The sequence below is a fragment of the Falco peregrinus genome, chromosome 6 (genome assembly GCF_023634155.1).
Source record: "Falco peregrinus isolate bFalPer1 chromosome 6, bFalPer1.pri, whole genome shotgun sequence".
Lineage (NCBI taxonomy): Eukaryota > Metazoa > Chordata > Aves > Falconiformes > Falconidae > Falco > Falco peregrinus.
In genome coordinates, this window is record NC_073726.1 from 76,974,724 (window position 1) to 76,993,346 (window position 18,623).

The window sequence follows — 18,623 nt, forward strand, 5'->3', positions numbered from 1 at the left end:
TGCAGTTCAAGTAAGGTATGCCCTGTATGTGCATACATACGTGTACCATCTGGAAGGGGTTCACGCACCATCGGTGGCGTGCACAATGTGGCTTTGGGAACCAGACAGCAGTTCCCTGTAAGTCAGGCATTTCTTCTTCGCAGCAATGAAGGAATTGGGTTTTGCAGGAAGAAATTAGTTTAGACAGTGTCACTTTTGCTAGAGAAGATTCCCCAGGCTTATCTTGCCAAGTTTAAACTGTGAGTTTTAACTCAGTTTAAACTATCTATATAGAAGTGGTTATTAGCTTTCTGTTTCTTTGTATACTTATATGAGAAATCTGGTAACTTCTGACAGTAATCATAATGCATCTACCATTTTACCTCTTGGTTCTTGCATTCTTTAAGACCAGCTCTGGCCTTTTCCAATGTTTTTGTCAGTATTTGCACACTGAATGGCATGTTAAATTTTTGTCTCAGCTTGCAGTAGGGACACTACCATATAAAGCTCTGTGATGGTCAGCTTTATAATTTTTTTGGATGTTCCTATTTCATGTTAGGGTGTAGTAAAGAAGGGAATTGCACTTTTCCACCAGCTTTATGAGTTCTTTCCAACAAAAAAACCAAACCCTGCTTAGCAGTCTGTGCTTTGTGTTTCTAGAGATTGCTTCAGCAGAGTTGTGTGAATGGTTATTTTCAACATTAAGTTGATTTCTGGTGGGTATTTTCTGAGGACTTTGTAGGATCTAGTTAAAAATTATGAAAAATATGAATATGAAAAGAGCATGAAAAATAGCCTTGTTAGTAAAGATCGTTAAAATAGATCGTAGGACTAGGAATATAATGTGGTGTTTGTTGCTGAAATACTTAAATTGTCCTTTAATAACGGTAATTCTAAAAAAAATCTAGGTGGCCCATATCCGAGCAGAAAGAGATATTTTGGTTGAAGCAGATGGAGCCTGGGTAGTGAAAATGTTTTACAGCTTTCAGGATAAAAGAAACCTTTACCTGATCATGGAGTTCTTACCTGGAGGTAAGCTGTATGCTGTGGTGTCAGGTGATAAAAGTACCTCTTCCTTAGTTTTTGTTGTCAGCTTCATAAAATCTTAGAAACAAGGATGCTGTGTGATTTGTGATAATAAACAATTTAATGCTGTTGAAAAGATGTCACAGTAATGTAACCATTCCTGATTTTTAGGGGAAGAGAAAGGTTATGAAGGGGTGTTAAAATAGACTTGGATTAAATAATTACTGTAATCCAATGTTCTGCTTTATACTGCTGAAGCTATTAACAGTAAAATCAAAATAAAACCTCTTGTTTAAACAGTTTATTTGTGCAATTCATGTATTATGTGTTACAATTCACTATTATCTTCTTGGGCTGTCCAACTAAAATTCCTATTTAGAATTTTCAACAGTTTTACATCCAATTTACTGAAAAAGTATGTTGGGTTTGTAGGTCCTTACAGTAATAGTTCTATAATTAGTAGCTATAAGGCCAGTTACAAGGTTAAATTTGGATTCTACTGGGGTTTCATGTAGAATTAGTCTTGTGATTAAAATGTTCTGATTTCTAAGCTGTGTTTTCTTCTCTTTGATTAGGTGACATGATGACCTTACTAATGAAGAAAGATACCTTATCAGAAGAGGAGACACAGTTTTACATTTCTGAAACTGTGTTGGCCATAGATGCTATTCACCAACTGGGATTCATCCACAGAGATATTAAACCAGATAACCTTCTGCTGGATGCTAAGGCATGTCATGTGCATGTAAATTGCCTATGCTTTAAATATCTGTCTGCAGATGATGCCATTAGAGTGGTGCTAATTGGTGGGAACCAGTAGTGCCACACCAGTGATTTAAACTAGCTGGAGTAAAGACAGAAAGTGGTGTTAACTATCTTTTCCTTGTACCAATATACTTAAAGCAAAACTGCCCTTGTTTTTTGTTGGAAAAGCTTTTAACCCTTTTAAGTCAAGCCTGACCCACTTAGGGTATCCAAATGCTCATATTCATGCATATTAAAAACTGATACACTCAGTTACTTCAAGACAAATGAAAGCACAAAACATTCGAGCAATGCTAAATAATCAGTTCAGTTCCTACAGTTATCTCATTTGTGTTACTGTCCAGTCACCAGCAGAAACACTCTGTCTGTTAGACTGACTACAGTGAGTCTCACACTCAGTAAGTATTGTACACAAGTCTGTGGACTATCTGGTATTGATGGCTGGAAACCTGGTTAAAGCGAGGTTACCATCAAAACAAAGGAATGTTATCCTGGAGGCTTACTCAGTCTCAGTGGTATCCAGTTCAAAACAAAACCAGGCAAACTAGCTGCCCTCAGCTTTTGCAGAATTGTAGACCATTCCCAGGGGCAATAACCTGTTTGAGAGAAAACACGCTCCCGCAGTACACGGTTCAGACATTATTTGCCTACTTGCCCTGGATTAGGTAGTCCTGTGCAAGTCCATCATGGCCTGAGGAGGCACGTGCAGTATTAAAACTTCCCTTTTCAAGCACTACCTTTCTAAATTACATTTTCATCTTCTGATTTTTATTTTTTTTTAGGGTCATGTAAAACTCTCCGATTTTGGGCTATGCACAGGTTTAAAGAAAGCTCACAGAACTGAGTTCTACAGGAACCTTACACACAACCCACCAAGTGACTTCTGTAAGTATAAGGTGTCCTAGTTAAACAATTCTACAGTTCTGAACTGCAGCTATGCCACATCGTAATTTAGTTCTGCTGGGATAAGCAAGATTGGTCAGGCTGATTGCATGTAATTGGAAAACTGGAAATGCATGTTCCCTGGGACATGGAAGCTTTTCACAGGAAAGAAATTATGATTTCTGCAATGTTAATGTATTTTTGCACATTCATACACATATAAAAATCCACATAATGTAATGTATCTATGTTTTAATGTACTTTAATGTACTTTTCATAACAATGTTAGTGAAGTTAAAGAAATGCTCTTTCAGAAGGAACATGGGTTTCATGTGCCAACTGAAGTCAGGGGCAATCTCATGAACCTTTTTGTAAAAGTAAAGTTGTTGATCAACATGCCTTAGTGACACACCACGTTTGTCTTACTCCACAAATGTAAAACTTCTCTGCAGTTCTTCTTGGATTCTTCATTTGTTGCTTGAAAAAACATCACCCGTATCTGAATATATGTTGCCGGCTGCAACAACAAGTGCTGCTGATCTCAAATCGATCTGTAAAACTTATATCAAGTTTTAATTTAAAATTGCAGATTATGTGTCCTACTTACATGAGTTTCAGCTGCAAATTGGACAGTAGTTACTCATTACTGTTTTTTTTCCCCTCTCCAGTTGTAATTGTTTCTAGACTAAAGCATTCTAAGGATATAAAATAGTTATTCTTTGAAAACAGAATGCTGTCAACCTTTTCCTTTAATTCTTAAAAATGTATTTATTATCTAATAACTATTTTGTAAATTAGCATTTCAGAATATGAACTCAAAGAGAAAAGCAGAAACGTGGAAGAAGAACAGGCGACAGCTGGTAAGTTAATAAAACTATCATTTTTTTTTGCTTTTAAACTATTTGCAAGAAAAGTTAAATATAAGCATGGCATTAATGCTGCTGTTTTAAAAAAACTGGAAGACCATCATTCTTTACAGATGTCGCTCTCTTCAAGCTCCCCAAACTGCACATAACTCAAAAGCAGGTGGTCTAGTGACTCCAGTTGTGGAATAGCTCAGAGACCAGGGTTGCTTTGTCTGGTCTGTTTCCAGAGCTGTGACTATCAAGACCCTGCTCTTCTCTGTGCCTTCTTGTGTTTGTCTCTAGACTGATCTGGTATTGGCACCCTGTGTGAACTCCTGGGTTTAACTCCTGCGGTTCAGTGGCACAAGAAGATGCATAGCTGTGTAGTTCTTTTTCAGAGAACTGTGGGCAAAACTTCTGTGCCCTTTTGGTGAACAGGAATATGATGGAAAGGCAGTGGAGGGTGTTGGGACTGGAGTGCTGCAGCTTGGGTTTGCAATGAAGAATAATCAAGTAATAAAGGGAGCTCTGGCATTAACTCAAGGCGAAGTATCTGGTCATTCATGAGTTTTCAGAATTTCAGCCCTGCTCTTGATCTTTACCAAACAGCAGTTGCAAACCCCTCAGTTTTCAAATTTTGAACTTTTTGTTTTACACGCCCTGTTTAAGAAGTGATATGCTGCAGTATTCCCAAAAAGCTTTTGGGTGGTTTTTTTTCTTTCCTTGTGAGATATAATGAGATTACATTGCAGTCATGGTGCCTCATAGGTGCTGTATTTCACACCCTTACTACTTCTGCTTGGAGTCAAATCCCTCAAAAGTCTACATCTCCAGGTCCATAAAGACTGACGTAGCAGAACTGTGTGGTGAAGCTAGGTGAATCAATAAACAGTCCAACAGAGAATAAGAGGCCAAAATGAGAAGGAGCCATATTCTTGGTTTTCTATTGGCTTAAAACTAAATGTCTTGGCCTCGTTCAATCAAGTGAAGTGTTTTGTTTCTGATCAGACAAACAGAGGTGAAATATTTTATTTTTTTTTTCTAGCCAAACTGGTCTTGGTGGACTTTTGTGAGTGTTTTTGTTGGTTTTCGGTCATCCCCTCCGGCCCTGCAAATTTTCCATCAGTAAAGAGAAATAGCTCAAGATTTAGTTATTAGCCACAACCATCTGGGCTGCATGTTGTAAAAGTTAAAAGCATGGAGCTTGGGTCCAGTAAGAGCTCAAATTAATTAAGAGCACAAATCAAGGGATCACCACTGGTTATCCCTTTTTAAAAAACCAAACCAACAACAAAACAAACCTAAACCAAAACTAAACCAGCAGATCTTGCATATCTTAGTAATGCGGCTACCTGAAACTTTAGCTAAGATGACCTTCTGATATTGCAGTGGGAATAATCTATGATTTCATTACATTTAGGGAGGGTGATTTCCATTTACTTTCAAGGTTCTCTGTGCTTACCCATGTAGAATAATAATGTTCTTGGGATTTTAGATATTGTGAATTTTCAAATTAAGCGTTCTTAAATAACAAGGTACCCTATATGTGAATCCCCAGGAAAAGGTTTTCCAAAGTGTAAAATCATACTATTTTTAAAGAGTTTATTCTTTTTTTCCAGGCATATTCTACTGTTGGAACCCCAGACTATATTGCACCAGAAGTATTTATGCAGACCGGGTACAACAAGCTGTGTGACTGGTGGTCTTTGGGAGTGATTATGTATGAAATGCTAATAGGTATGTTAAAGACCCTGACTTAAGAATCACTTCAAAGGTAACAGGGTCCATTAGTTCACTGAGTCTGATTCCCTGCCTAGTGGAGGTACCAGAATTTCATTCAGTTCCACCTGAAGTAAGCTGTAAATTCAGCTTCCAGAAAGCTTTGAAATGTTCCACCTTTCCAAGAAGACAGCAAGAGATGATGCCTCAGTTAGTTGTTTCAGTGAATAATTGTTCACTATTAAATGTTTTTGAGGGTCAGTCTTATTACCTGGAAGTAATGGAATACCATTTAATGTTACATTACAAAAGAAAACTTTTGGCTAGTACTCCTTGTTAGATTTGGGTGCCATGCTGGCAAAAGCAGAGGCCCAGGTCACATTCCTTTTCTGGGAAAAGCTTGTTGATTTTTCTGTTTGTTTGTGCAGGGTATCCACCTTTCTGCTCAGAAACACCACAAGAAACTTATAGGAAAGTTATGAACTGGAAAGAAACATTGGTATTTCCTCCAGAGGTGCCCATTTCAGAGAAAGCAAAGGATTTAATTCTAAGGTCAGTAACAAAAGCTCACTTCTGGCCACTCACCCAGACAGTCTTATCTTCCATTAGGTTAATTTTGTTCCACATGAAAGAAGTTTTAGATTGGAGGGAAGGTTGTTTTCTTCTGTGCCACAATCCTTCATGGATTTTTTTTTAAGAAAAAAAAGAAGTCTTTTTTCCCTTTGCCATTTGTTTAACGTGAAGGAATAAGCTGTAATGATCTTGATTTGTACCACAGTGTTAGGAGAAACAGAGCAGACTGGGAAAAAAAGAAGGAAAAAATTATTAACACACAATTTGCCTCTTCTCAGAGGGAACTAGAAAATAACTGCTCGCCAGCATTTAATGCACTGAACAGAAATCTTTGGATGTTTTGGATTTACTCACTTTTTCCAAAATGGTAGGTTTTAGTCCATTCAGTTTGCACTGAAGTTTTTGTGAGGGGTTTAGGGATCAAGATCAGGCAGAAGTGCTCTCCTGACCTGGGAGGTTTTGGGGAGGATGTGGTTTTCGGCTTTGACACCCCCCCCCAAAAAAAAAAAAATTACACGCTTACACAAATTCATTAAAGGCAAAAAGGGGAATGTACTTTGTAGTCAGAGCCAAGTAGTAAACTTTATTATTATTTCAAGCAGTGCTCCAGTAGCATACAACAAACATAAGAAATAGAACAAACTGTTATTCTTAATCCAGTGATACTAACAGTTCAAATTATTTGATTATTGCTAATCCTCATTAATAAGTTAGTGTATAACAGTTTTATTGTGTTTTCAGTATCTATTTCACTAGCATTACGCTTAACCTCTCCTGTGTGTTGTCAGTATCCTGCGTTCTTTGTTGGAAAGAGTAGCTGGAAAGTTTTCGGAAGTGTTGCTGCTGAGGATTTCTTCCTCCTCAGTCTTGGCTGAGTTTGGGGCATTTTTAGATATTCCAGGCAGTTTATTTGTTAACATTTCTTGCTCATGAATTTAGTTAGACAATGACTATGTGAATTTATTCGATTTTCTCCCTATATGGAAGGATTTACATTAGGGTAAAACATGTTTAGTTACAGTTTACTAAAATGAGGTCAAAACAGCAGGTTAGGCAACAAACACCTGGCCATTGGGTCCTTTGTCTGTTGCAGCTTGGACGAGTTAAAATATATTTCAGTTAAAGGAAGTTGCAGACAATGCTAAAGTTTCTTTAACTAAAATGAGCTCAAGTTCAGACATAGCCTTGACAAATCCTGAGACCTAGTCTGTCTAACTGTTGTTACAAGGTTTGAGGTCTATTATTAGTACTTGGCATCAACCAACTGGCTGGGCTGCAACAGAAATATAATCAGGTTGTTTTTTTTCCCCAAGTCACACTCAGCTACAAGTAAAAGAACATTACAGTCTAATTGGAGACAGTTTATAGCCTAACTTGCTATGTTACTGAATTACCTGCTGAAAATTTCACTGAACTATCAAGAAGGGGACCTTTTTTTGTATTGCAATGCATTGATGTGGAGAGTGCCTTCAAATCTGGATGACGTGATTGTGTGGAGAGATTATGAGTTCAGGATAACTGAATCAACAACCAGAGGCTTTGCTCATCTAGGCAAACAGGATTTCATTTAACAAAGGTCAGCTGACTTTTAGAGCAACAGGAGGCCCACATCCCCATGCTACCAGGTACTCCCCATTGCCAGGAGGTCATTGGGTGACTCCACACTTGGCAAGACCAAGCAGGTTTTTTGGCATGGGCATTGTTTCCTGTTTCTGTAAACTCCCTCTTCGTGTCACCGTTGACATCTTTTGCCATCCTCAAAGAGATTGCAAGGACAGCGAAAAATACAAAGCAGTTACGTCTCTGCTAACACATAGAAAGGATGGCTAGGATTTAATGAACTTCTAGGCTAAGCATTGGGGTATGCTCATCGTCTCCTTGGTGAGATACTTCAGAGTCTTTTGCAGCCAGCTAGGCATTGGCCCTGGCAGGCATCATTCCAGAGAAGAAGGGTCAGCCTCTGCTGCTCGCTGGAACAAATCCCTGATGTCCCCAAGTTGCTGTCAGAGAGCTTCCACCTCCCTGTTTTTCTTCATTCGGATTTTATACTTTCCCTGGTTGGTGTTTTTCCTCCTGCCTACTGGAGCAGGTAACTGTCTCCATCTGAACAATTCCATCTGTCTCCAGTTTCACCTTTTTCTTCTTACTTGACTCTACGGGCTTTCCCACAGCTGCTTCTCATAAATTGGCAATTTCTTCTGGAGTATGACCTGAGGTTATGCAGCTGGGCCATATCAGAAATAGGCCTTGGGTCTCGGTACCACCAGCACCTGGGCCTCTAAGGAGTGGGGAGAGGGAGTGGCTGGCAGAATAGGGATGTGCTATGTTTTGAATGTGTCTGGCTCATTGTAGCTCCAAAATGTGACATCAGAGAGTGGTCCTGTTTCACTGGGTGTGTCTGTTAGTTGAGAACATGCAGAGGAGTTTTCAGTGGTAGGGACTTAAGCCTCAATTCCAGGCTAATCTTGCAGGGCTAGAACTTGCAGCAGCTTTTCACAAACCTGTAAGAAGTTACAAGTTATTGTCATCATAGCTTTTTGTTCTGGGACTCCAGCAATATTCTGGTTCCATTTCCCTTTTCTTCTACATGCAATGGGCTGCTCTTACGTTACCCAGAGTAATGGAACAATTTGAAAGAACTTCCTCAAATTCCTGATGTAGGATACCGTGACAGTTTTATTTGCTGTTGCTTCTGTCTACATTTATTGTAACGTTCCCCTTACCTTTTTCACTTTTTCAGGTTTTGTATTGACTCAGAAAATAGAATTGGTAGTAATGGAGTAGAGGAGATAAAAAGTCATCCATTTTTTGAAGGTGTGGACTGGGGACATATCAGGTATGTGTGTGTATATAGATATACACATTTTATAGAGAGAATAAAAGCAAGAATTTCATGTACTATGGAGTCAAGGATAATTATTTCCATTCATTTTTTATTTTGAAAGGCAGCTACTGGCAGTAGGTGCATGACAGCAAAGGTTTTCAGGCCTTGCTGACATTCATAGATGTGATCAGAGTTTAACTGCCTTGAGATGCCTCAGATTGCCCCAGAGTGCCCAGGATGGAAAGAAATGGTGGTAGGATGGCTGTGTTATTCCTGATGTATGCTTTGATATCATCGGAGAGCTCCTCTTCCAGTAGCAGTGGGCTCTGCAGCTATTGCTATAATTGACTTTTTTTATAATAGGAGCACAAGAAAAGCAAACTCTATTCCAAAAATGCAGGGGAAATAGATGAATGAAGAGGAGAGGCAGCAAGTAGGAGGAAAACACAGGGCATGTCTTTACTGCACGCTGCAGATACTACACCTGAGTGAACCGGTATGTCTACAGAGTGCTGGGCAGAGGCACTGACTCACCTCAGAGTCGTAGCCTCTGTGGCCAAATTCTGCTGGGTCAGGCCTGGGTAGAGGGCCTGGCCAAGGCAGCTGTACCAGTTCCAACCTGAACTTGTGCCTGCAGATGCTGAGAAACATCTGCATGTATCCAAAATGGTAACACCTTTAGAGCAGACTTTGATGGCCCTACAGATACTTTCAGTTGAAATGATGGCTACTGTTCAGCTGTCTTTAAGGTCTGAGGTGATCTGCTTCTTCAGCAATACTGCAGTTTTCTACATGAACATCCATACTGTGGGCGTGTGATTGTCCAGCTCTTGTACTTCTCATTTCCTCTGGTGCAGAAAGCCTCATTTAACTTATCAGTGTGGGAGACAGTAATAAGCAGCAAGAGCAGTAACATATCTATTCATGCTGCATCTGGCAACCTGGCAAAATGGTTTCCCTGTTCCGCCCATAAGTACATTTAATTGTAATAATTACAACAGTATTAAGTTTACAGGTGCTAATTAATGACTTTCCCACAGTGCCATGTTCCAGTTTGAATGCTTTCATGGGACAGATCACATAAGAAACTTTGAAAGCCACCTTAAAACTTCTTAAAGGGCTGCCTAATTGTTGAGCTGATAAAGCAGTAGCATGTCAGAGCCAGCCTATTTTGGACAAGAGATGCTGGTGACTGAGTGTCAGAAATAGGAGCTATAGTCAAAAGGTATTTGGATGAGGTCCAGGCTGTTGAGTGCTGGAATTGTAAAGCAACACATCTGATGGCTCCAAATGCGAGTAGAATCCTGCTCAGCTGGGTAGGCTGGGTTTATGAAAGGAAGGTAACCACAGCAGTTCTTGGTGACAGCCAAGATTGTAGTGATAGCTGTATGGCAGCTAAGTGTGGAATGCTGTTTCAGTTAATGAGAAAATTATGTTTTCCTCAAGTTTGCCAAGAAGATACTAATGCTAGATAGGGAACCAAAAAATCTCCTCGTGGCGTCAGCAAACAGGCGAGTCAGATACATCTCTGATGGACTCAGTGGAAACTTTGTGCTTTAAATTAAAGGGATGTTGTAACTTTGAAAAACTAAGTTAAACAAAACTGGAACTTAAATGGATGTTTTCCTAGTATTCACTAGGCTGGCATTTATTTCTATTCACAGGGAAAGACCAGCTGCAATCCCTATAGAAATCAAAAGTATTGATGATACTTCTAACTTTGATGAATTTCCCGAATCTGATATTTTACAGCCAGGTGAGACTGCCATTATAAATTCTAAATTTCTGTCTGTGACATGCTAGAATACTCCACAGATGCTTTTGTTGTTGTTGTTTATATTAGTTTTTCTGATACCCTAATCAAGGTAATATACAGACTTGCTCTAGAGACTTTTTCAAATAGAAATGTAAACCTATGATCTCTCATAACTTCTGCTTCCTTAGAATTTTAGAGGGAAAAGAAGCCCACTGATTTTAACAATTAAATCTATTGGTAAAAATGGTTTGCCTATGTAGTCAGCCTATATAGTTTTCTATCACACACTCTGTCTACCCCAATTGTAGTAAAACGTTAGGCACTGGTTTGCTTTTGATCTTTAGTGACTTTTGAGTTTCATGCCAAACATAAATGTTCACATATTTGTGGGCAAAAATTTTCAGACAGATGATTATTTAACATAATGATTTGTGAACCTCAGTGGCTCTGCAAGTCATTTAAGGTTTTTTTAGTTGTTCATTTTTATTGGCAAGTAGTAGGAATTTTTTATACATAAAAGCCTTGATTCTCTGACATGCCGGATTCTCCCAGCTTCCACTGTTTCATTTAATTATTAATGGCTTAAAGATAGGCAGATATTTAAAAATGATTAATTGATGACAGATAAGTGTAGATGCACGAACTACCGTAAGAATTATCAAAAAGCTGGGTGGTTTGTTTTCTTTTTTCTGAAATGGCTTTTGTTTAATGGCAAAGAAATTTGTCCTTTTAATGCAAAAGCAATCAATTTCCAGTGCCTAAGTTAAGCTGTATAACTCTATATTTGGATAATGCCAAGTACATTTGTATTGGTTTTGGCATTTCAGACCCAATGAAAATATTATTGTACATCTAGATACCTAAATACAAACTTTTCTGTCTGTGTGTTTGGCATCTTGAGTTGAAAATATTGCTTAGAACTCTAAAAGCAGCAACCAGAGAGCTAAATATAGAAGCCCACTGCAGTGAGTGTCCATGTGCAGCACACCGGTCATGTGGGCTGTTCATAATATAAAAGGAGGCTGTACGAGCCTTGCTGAAGCCAGAAGTGAAGAGGAAGTCCTAGAAGAGTAATGTGTGCATGATATGTGTAGTTCTCACAGGAAAACTTGGATATATGTTTTTCTTCTCTTTGTGGTGAGGATAACATAGTACGTGTACATGCGTTTGTTGTGCATGGAACATCCCAAACTTTATGATTTTTGTAATGGTATATCCCCTGTGGGTGTGTTAGAAGTTCCTGTCAAGGTATGGGAGCCTGTTACGGTGTGTAAAAAAAAAAAAAACAACCAAAAAAATCCACACCCCAAAACCCAAACAAACAAAAACCCCCTTTTTCCACTTCAGTGGTACAAGCTGAAATTATAATTCTTCTCAGACCATTGACAAAAGGTGACTGACCTGATTAGAAACAGGATTTCTTCAAGGAATTTTTGCTGACTAGGGAAGTAAGAGTTCAGGGCTGCGTATGTCAATGCAGTGTTAAAAGTCCTGTGAGAAGCAGCTCTGGTTTTAATTGTTTTGTTTTGTTTTTTCCTTTTTTTTTCTGAATTCTAGTGCCAAACACAACAGAACCTGACTACAAATCCAAAGACTGGGTTTTCCTCAATTATACCTACAAGAGATTTGAAGGGCTCACACAGCGTGGCTCAATCCCCTCATACATGAAAGCCGGGAAGTTGTGAAACAAACACAAACCCACAAAAGAAATAAAAATACAAACCTCAGGTAGCTGCATCACCAGACCCGCTTGGCGTTAGTTATCAATACATTGACTCTGGTGCGCATCAATTTCACAAGGAAATTCTACAGGATTAGGATTTCTAAGACTACTACAGGAATTAGTTGGCAGTGCCAGCTCGCTTTTTTTTTTTAAATATTTGAATATTTTTGTTAACTTTATTATACGAAGGTACTGGAATAAAAGGAACGTACATCCCTTTAACTGCACTGCCTATGTGTGTATAACAGTTAATGATGCCTCTCTGTACTGTGGCTTTGTTTGTACTGTAAACCATCTAATCCACCCAGGAGTAAAACATATCATTTTATGCAGCATTGTTATTATACTGCTTACCTGGTGGGTTTTAGATACGCAGTATAAAAAATACATTGCCCACATTTGCAAAATTCTCTGAGCAGTTGCTCAAGGGTATTCCAGTTGTGGTCGGCAGATATCCCATGAGTGTGTCAACACTGAATTATTTTCAACAGCAGTGTCCTGTGGGGTCTACTTGTACCCTGCCTACCCTCACTTCTCCCCACTGGAGGGCTTTATCAGCTCATCATCCCTTCTCTTTTTTCCTTTTTCCACTGTGTGTGGTGGTGAGACAGTCCCTGTGATCTTTTCAGTAGCATTTCTGCTTTAAATGATAGTTGCTGCTTTTTCTTTTTTGTCTCCCTAAGAAGTTCCAGGCAGAAGCGGTCCTGCTCTAGCCTTTTCTTTCCAGAATATCCCAAAGCAGCCTCTGCCAAGCTGGAAGAAACTGAGTGCCCAGCTAGACCCACTCTCCTGTCTTCTTCTTGGCTCTGTCTTCTTCTAGAATCTCCATCTAACATGGACCATGGGATTACAAAGGAACAGCTGAGTCTGCAGCCCAGTTTCCAGGAACCACGACTGAATTGTGCAGGGCATCTAAATGCTATTCTCCCCAGTCTGCAGGATGGTGACAAACTGACAGCAGACAGGTCTCCTTCTCCTAGGTCGAGGAAACTGAAGCACAAATCCCTCTGTACGCAGAGTATGGTTTGGCTTCTCAGCCCAGCAGCAGTTCAGGATTGAATTGCACTTCTCGAACAGTTTACAGTTATCTGGTCACGAAAATTTGTGTATATTTCTGCCTGTACTAGCATCTAGCATATTATCTGCAGTACTTTGAATCTATCACAATACAGTAGAGATCTTTGACATAATTTTCTGGTTACAAAATAGATTTACAGCAATGACCAATTGCCCAGTAATTGAACAAGCAGAGTCACTGTTGCAGTCTTCCTCCTCTGAATGCATGTGAAAAGCGCTCTAAAGCCTCTGCAGCACCCGTTGGAGTGAAGCAGAGAATGTTTTGGCATGTAGTAGGGAAGATGCCGTTAGACTGGCTTTTGCAGCAAAATGGAAGTGACTATTTATGAAGCCATTACAGAAATATTTATTGCTGTTGGGCACCATGGTATCAGCTGTTTTGAATTATTTTTATGCTTGAAGAACACACTGGGATGTTCATCTGCTGCATATGTGCATGTAGTCTTCCCTGATCCAACAGCTATTAGTTTCCTCAAGGACTTCAGTGATGTCCTTCCTCCAATATTTTGTCTTTCTCCAAGCACCTGATATCTGTTACTTATTCTGCATTTCTACAAAAAAATTGAGTATTCAGCTCACCAAAGAGGAGTAGCCAGTGCCTCAGGGCCCATCCAATTTATACAGTTATATCAGAACGTTGGCTATGCTGAACTTTACATGGGAACAGCTTATTGATCTCCCAGTTTTATTTCCCAGACCTTACACTAATTAGCACCCCTTTACTGCTGTTGAGGCAAGATCCCTCAGAAATTCTCTGGTGTTGTTCTTTACCTTGTCAACGTAGCAAAGCTCAACCTGTGTTCATCCAAAGACTGTCCCAAAGCAGTCACTCACTTAAATCCACCTTTACACTTTCATACTTTGTTCTGCCAGTACCCTGGCAGTTTTGGAGGCTTCTCAGGAAAGGAAGTTCCTTTTCTAAGGGCTTCAATCCATTCTACCAAGACAGAGGAGCCTGGGCAGAAAACATCTGAGATGCAAACTTGGCCTCAAAGGACATCACTATGGAAAAGAGAATTTTTATTAGTTTTGCTTTCCAGTCTCACTCATGGGGCACTGTGTACACCAGAAGTGGAATTCCTGCGAACAGCACATTTCAAAAGACTACAGTAACCCTATTGGTGTAGTATTAAAAGAAGTCTTTGCTTGAACTTGCCAAGACAAGATAAGTTTCATGGAAACTGCAAATGCTCAGTAATACTGCTGATTTTATTATTATTTTTTTTCCTGTGGGGTTGGCGGGAGGGGAGATAAATACACACTTAATTTAAAGCTATCTATTAAACAACTATGTCTGTACATACTCACTGGTTTACAAACTTGGGGAAAAAGCTCAACCCTATATCTGTAACACTAAAGATAATACTCATTTAAAATTGCGGATGATTAATCATATCAGTGCTCACATAGGAGTTATATCCATAGGGAAACAGCCTGCAGCCTATTTAGCATAAACTCCTGTATTGTGGTAGTAGTTGATTTTTTAATTTTTTTTAAACATAGCATTATTTTAATCAGTAAGTCAAGTTAAACAAAGTATTAACTACTGCTTTTAGGATGATAGAATTTTTTTTAAAGGTGAAACTGTGACACTGTAATGAATTAAAGAGAACAGAAGGTTAATCTACACTGGCTTTCAAAAAATGGAAGTGCAGCATATCTTTTGTTTTGTTATTTTTGCCTCATACCTTTGGATGCTTGTGGTTTTTCCTTTGGCAATGTTTGTCACTGTGCCATTTATTTTTCTTATTCTTGGAGTACCAAAGATCCTGAAATGGCTTGATGATTGCAACCATGTGAAAATTTATTTTCTGGAAGTATGTTTTGTTAACTTTTGTTAAAATGTGGAATTGTGTATGCAAATTGTTACCAGAGGTTTGCTGGGAAGTTAACCTATTCCAGCAGGTAAAACTTGAGTGCATCGATGGAAGTGGTAAGCCTGAATCCAAATTCTGGACCTGAATACCCTGAAACTGGGGAGGAAGCTTGGATTGGGAAATGCAGCTGAGCTTTTGCACTTTGTTCCATCTCCAATCAGCATGAGTGAGTGGCCTTAGGTACAGGACATCAGCAGAGGTTGTTCCATGTGCAAAAGGAGTTAAAATTGCCAGCATTCAGAAATCAAATATTGTTGATACTGCATTTGCACTGTTAAATTTGCCTTGCTGGAGAGTTATATAAGTGTTATTTTTATAGGTCAATTGTTAAACACCTGAGCCGTTGGATACAGTATGGAATAATAGCATCTGACGTGGGTGAATTCACCTAAGTGCAAAGGGGCTTGCTGAAAGCTCTCCACACTACCAAGATAAATGGGCATAAGCAGTACAAAGGGTGTTGTGTCGGCTCTTTCTAAAGAGGTGATTTTCCTCCTCTGCAACAGCAAGTAGGGAATACTGCAGTTTAGCCCGGTTATACTCTAATGCTTAGGAAGTGCTCTCACTTTTTCAATAATACGAGCAATTACAAGCATTGTAACATACTGTACTTTGTCCTTTTAATGTTGATATATTACAGCAGCTCGTTCTTGGAGTCAAAATGGCAACTGCTATATTTTTCCTAGACTGTTTCATTAGTTGTGGTTGGGAAAGTTACATAGAAGCATTATAAAAATTTATATGAGGCTTTTTACAGCATTTGAAAATAAAAGTAGCATTTTTTTTTAAAGTTGCCAGTTTGATTTTTTTTCACACCAGTGTACTGGATCTCTTTATCTTCTGGTATGGGAGACGTCTAAGGAATTGAGACAATATTTTGTGTATTCTCATCTTGAATTCCACAGACAGTGAAAACCCCGGTGTTGCTACTCTAATCCAAGGAGAGCGCAAAAATTGCTTAACTTGTACCAACTGCCGTCATGTGAAGCTACTTCTAAAACGGTTATTGCTGTTCACAAGAGACTTGCTGCCTTCCCTGCAGACCATAATTTATTCAAGAAAGGCTTCCACAGCCAGTTGTGTCCTTCAATTCACTATATAGTGAATAGAAACAATTTTGTCCTGCTCTTCCCTGTTCCTTGCTGAGTTCAGAGTAGTGGCAGCAGACGCAGTTGTGAAATAGTCACATAAAAAAATTATTACAGAGTTGAGCAGCTGAAAGCAAAGGGGAGCTAGCAGCTGGCGACTGGCTTTCTCTGGAGCCCTCCAGTGAACAACAGCTCTCCCTCCACTTGGGAATTGCTGAGCTCAGTGAATGATACAATTTTAAGAGTTTTACAATTTTTATTTAATGGGATTACACTTGTCTTCCAGTAACCATATATATTATATCTCAGAGCTACATATCATAAGGAAATGGGGGCTTAGTTCCTTATCTCCTTGCATTACCAAATTAGCTGTTCCTCAAAACCACAGCACTTTAACGGCAAATATAAAGGCTATGCCTTCACCATGTGCAGAATATTTTTAAATCAACCACTTAAATAATATTTTACAGTTTAGTGTTTGTAAAACTGCAAATATTTGTTGTGCATTTTTCATTTATTTATTCTTGCACAGTGTGCCTTGTACATAAGCAAAACAATTATGCTTTGGATGATAAAAGGTCTTCTGACAATCGTCCTATGGAAAGAGAAGGGAGGAGTATTTGAAACAGTCTGTCTTGCTGTTGGGAGTCATGACAATAGCGGTTCCCAGCTGTGGACTAGACAAAGATGTATTTGCAGTTCAGGAAGTGTGTAATGTACTTCTTTAAGGTAATTTTATTTATCATGCATGTAAATTTTAAATATCACAGAGGTTCTAAAATTCCTGTCCCATAGCTGAATTTCAAAGATGAAAGCAGGTTTTAAATACGGGTGCCAGCAGGCTGTAACCTGTCAGCCGTGCTGGGTTCTGCCGCAGAATGCCTTTCTGCCTAAAAGAAGCTGCCACCTGAAGTGGCCCTACTGGGACAGCTGAAGGGCAAGTTAATGTCTATATAATACAATGAATTTACTGCCAATAGTAATGGCACCAAGATCTGTACACTTCATTGCACAGGAGCACTTCTACAATTGGTGTAAGGGGAAATGAATCTTTATACGTGCAGAGAGAACTGATCTCACTGCCGCCACCTCCTCCCACCACCTCTGGCCAGGTTATTTGGTAGCATGGAGGTTACTGTTCTCTGGGGAAATGGGGCATGTGGGTTTGAACCTCTCCATGCCGAGGAGAGAAATTTCTCAATCAAGTCAGAGTACTGCTAGGAACAGTTTGTTTCTGGTTTGAACCGACCCTTGATGCCACATCTTGTTCCCATACCAGCTGCTTTAATCTGTTCCTAGTGAGCCACCATCTGCTGCTGCTTCTCTCTCTTCCAGGAATACGTGCTCTCTATGCGTGCTGTCCCCCGGCAGTGCACCTTCAGCTGGTAGCGGTTCCTTCCCCTCCAGATGTCTCTGCCCATCCTCCCCCCTCCAAAGACAAAATCTTTGCCCTTGCCTGTACGTTTCCAGCCCGCGAAACTAAATGATGTGGAGAGGGCAGCTTATCAGCAGATTAAGTGCTGTGACCTTAAAGCTGTTGTGTAATGGCGTAACCACAGCCCCTGCTCCACATTTTGAAAAAGAGACGGCAGCTACAGATAGCAAGTGTTATAACACCAAGTCTATGTAACACCTTGTTTCCTTCCAGGGATGCAGGCCGAATCTGCCCCTCAGTGTGGGTGTGCAGCCTGGAATATGAAGGTAATGGAGCTCCAAGAGGAAGCAGGTGCCAAGACGTTCCCCTCAGCTACGTCTAAGCATGTGCAGCCATCTACAAAGCTTCGTGACATGAAATGGGAGTGCCGATTTGAACGGGCATCTCCCTAGTGTTAGGGCTTACTCAGAAACAGCAATAGCTCTGCTAGTCTTTGACAATTCCCATACTAAGTCTGCTTCTGACTTCAATATATCTAATTAATAATAACGAATTATCAGATGAGAACTTCAGTGACTTTTTGGTCATGACTGAGTGAATCACTGGTAAAACCAGACACGTGTCAAGATTTTCAATCCAGCAGACTGCCTTTGAGGTCTCATCCAGCTCCCACTGACGTCAGCGGAAGATCCCTATCTAAAGCCCAAAGAAACCAGTGAACAAGCATGGTCTCAAAAGCAAGCTGTTTGCTGATGCCATGCTTCTGTGGTCTTTACAAATGAGACAAAAAGATTTTACTGTCTGTACGATTCAATTGGTTGAAAAGCAGTACGTGAAGAGGATGCCTTTTGGCTTCAAATACAGTGGTGAGAAACTTGCATGGTACTTACGCTATTAAAGAAGAAGGTATTACCTGGTTTTTTATAAACAAACTAATACTTCAAGGAAACTTTGCAAAATATACAATTTACTTAAATACCTTTTTCTGAAGTAGCATAGTACGTTACTGGGCCCCAGTATGGATTTTTCATATTCTATGAACCAGATTGGCATGACTTCTTGATTTGTGAAGTTCACAGGTAGTGAACAACGAATGCGACACCTGCAATTGGCA

General features: G+C 39.6%; 1 protein-coding gene across 2 annotated transcripts in view; it reads left to right on the plus strand.

The window, feature by feature from the left end:
* Window positions 1–15,836, plus strand: part of STK38L (serine/threonine kinase 38 like) — a 50,712-nt gene extending 34,876 nt beyond the window's left edge. For both annotated transcript variants that reach the window (XM_055808087.1, XM_055808089.1), the window contains exons 6-14: window positions 888–1,011; window positions 1,581–1,735; window positions 2,553–2,655; window positions 3,451–3,512; window positions 5,117–5,234; window positions 5,645–5,768; window positions 8,530–8,625; window positions 10,278–10,369; window positions 11,927–15,836. In XM_055808087.1, coding sequence (XP_055664062.1) covers window positions 888–1,011; window positions 1,581–1,735; window positions 2,553–2,655; window positions 3,451–3,512; window positions 5,117–5,234; window positions 5,645–5,768; window positions 8,530–8,625; window positions 10,278–10,369; window positions 11,927–12,054 — 1,002 coding nt within the window. In that variant the 3' untranslated portion in view covers window positions 12,055–15,836. The remainder of the gene's footprint in view (window positions 1–887; window positions 1,012–1,580; window positions 1,736–2,552; window positions 2,656–3,450; window positions 3,513–5,116; window positions 5,235–5,644; window positions 5,769–8,529; window positions 8,626–10,277; window positions 10,370–11,926) is intronic.
* The last annotated feature ends 2,787 nt before the right edge of the window (window positions 15,837–18,623 follow it).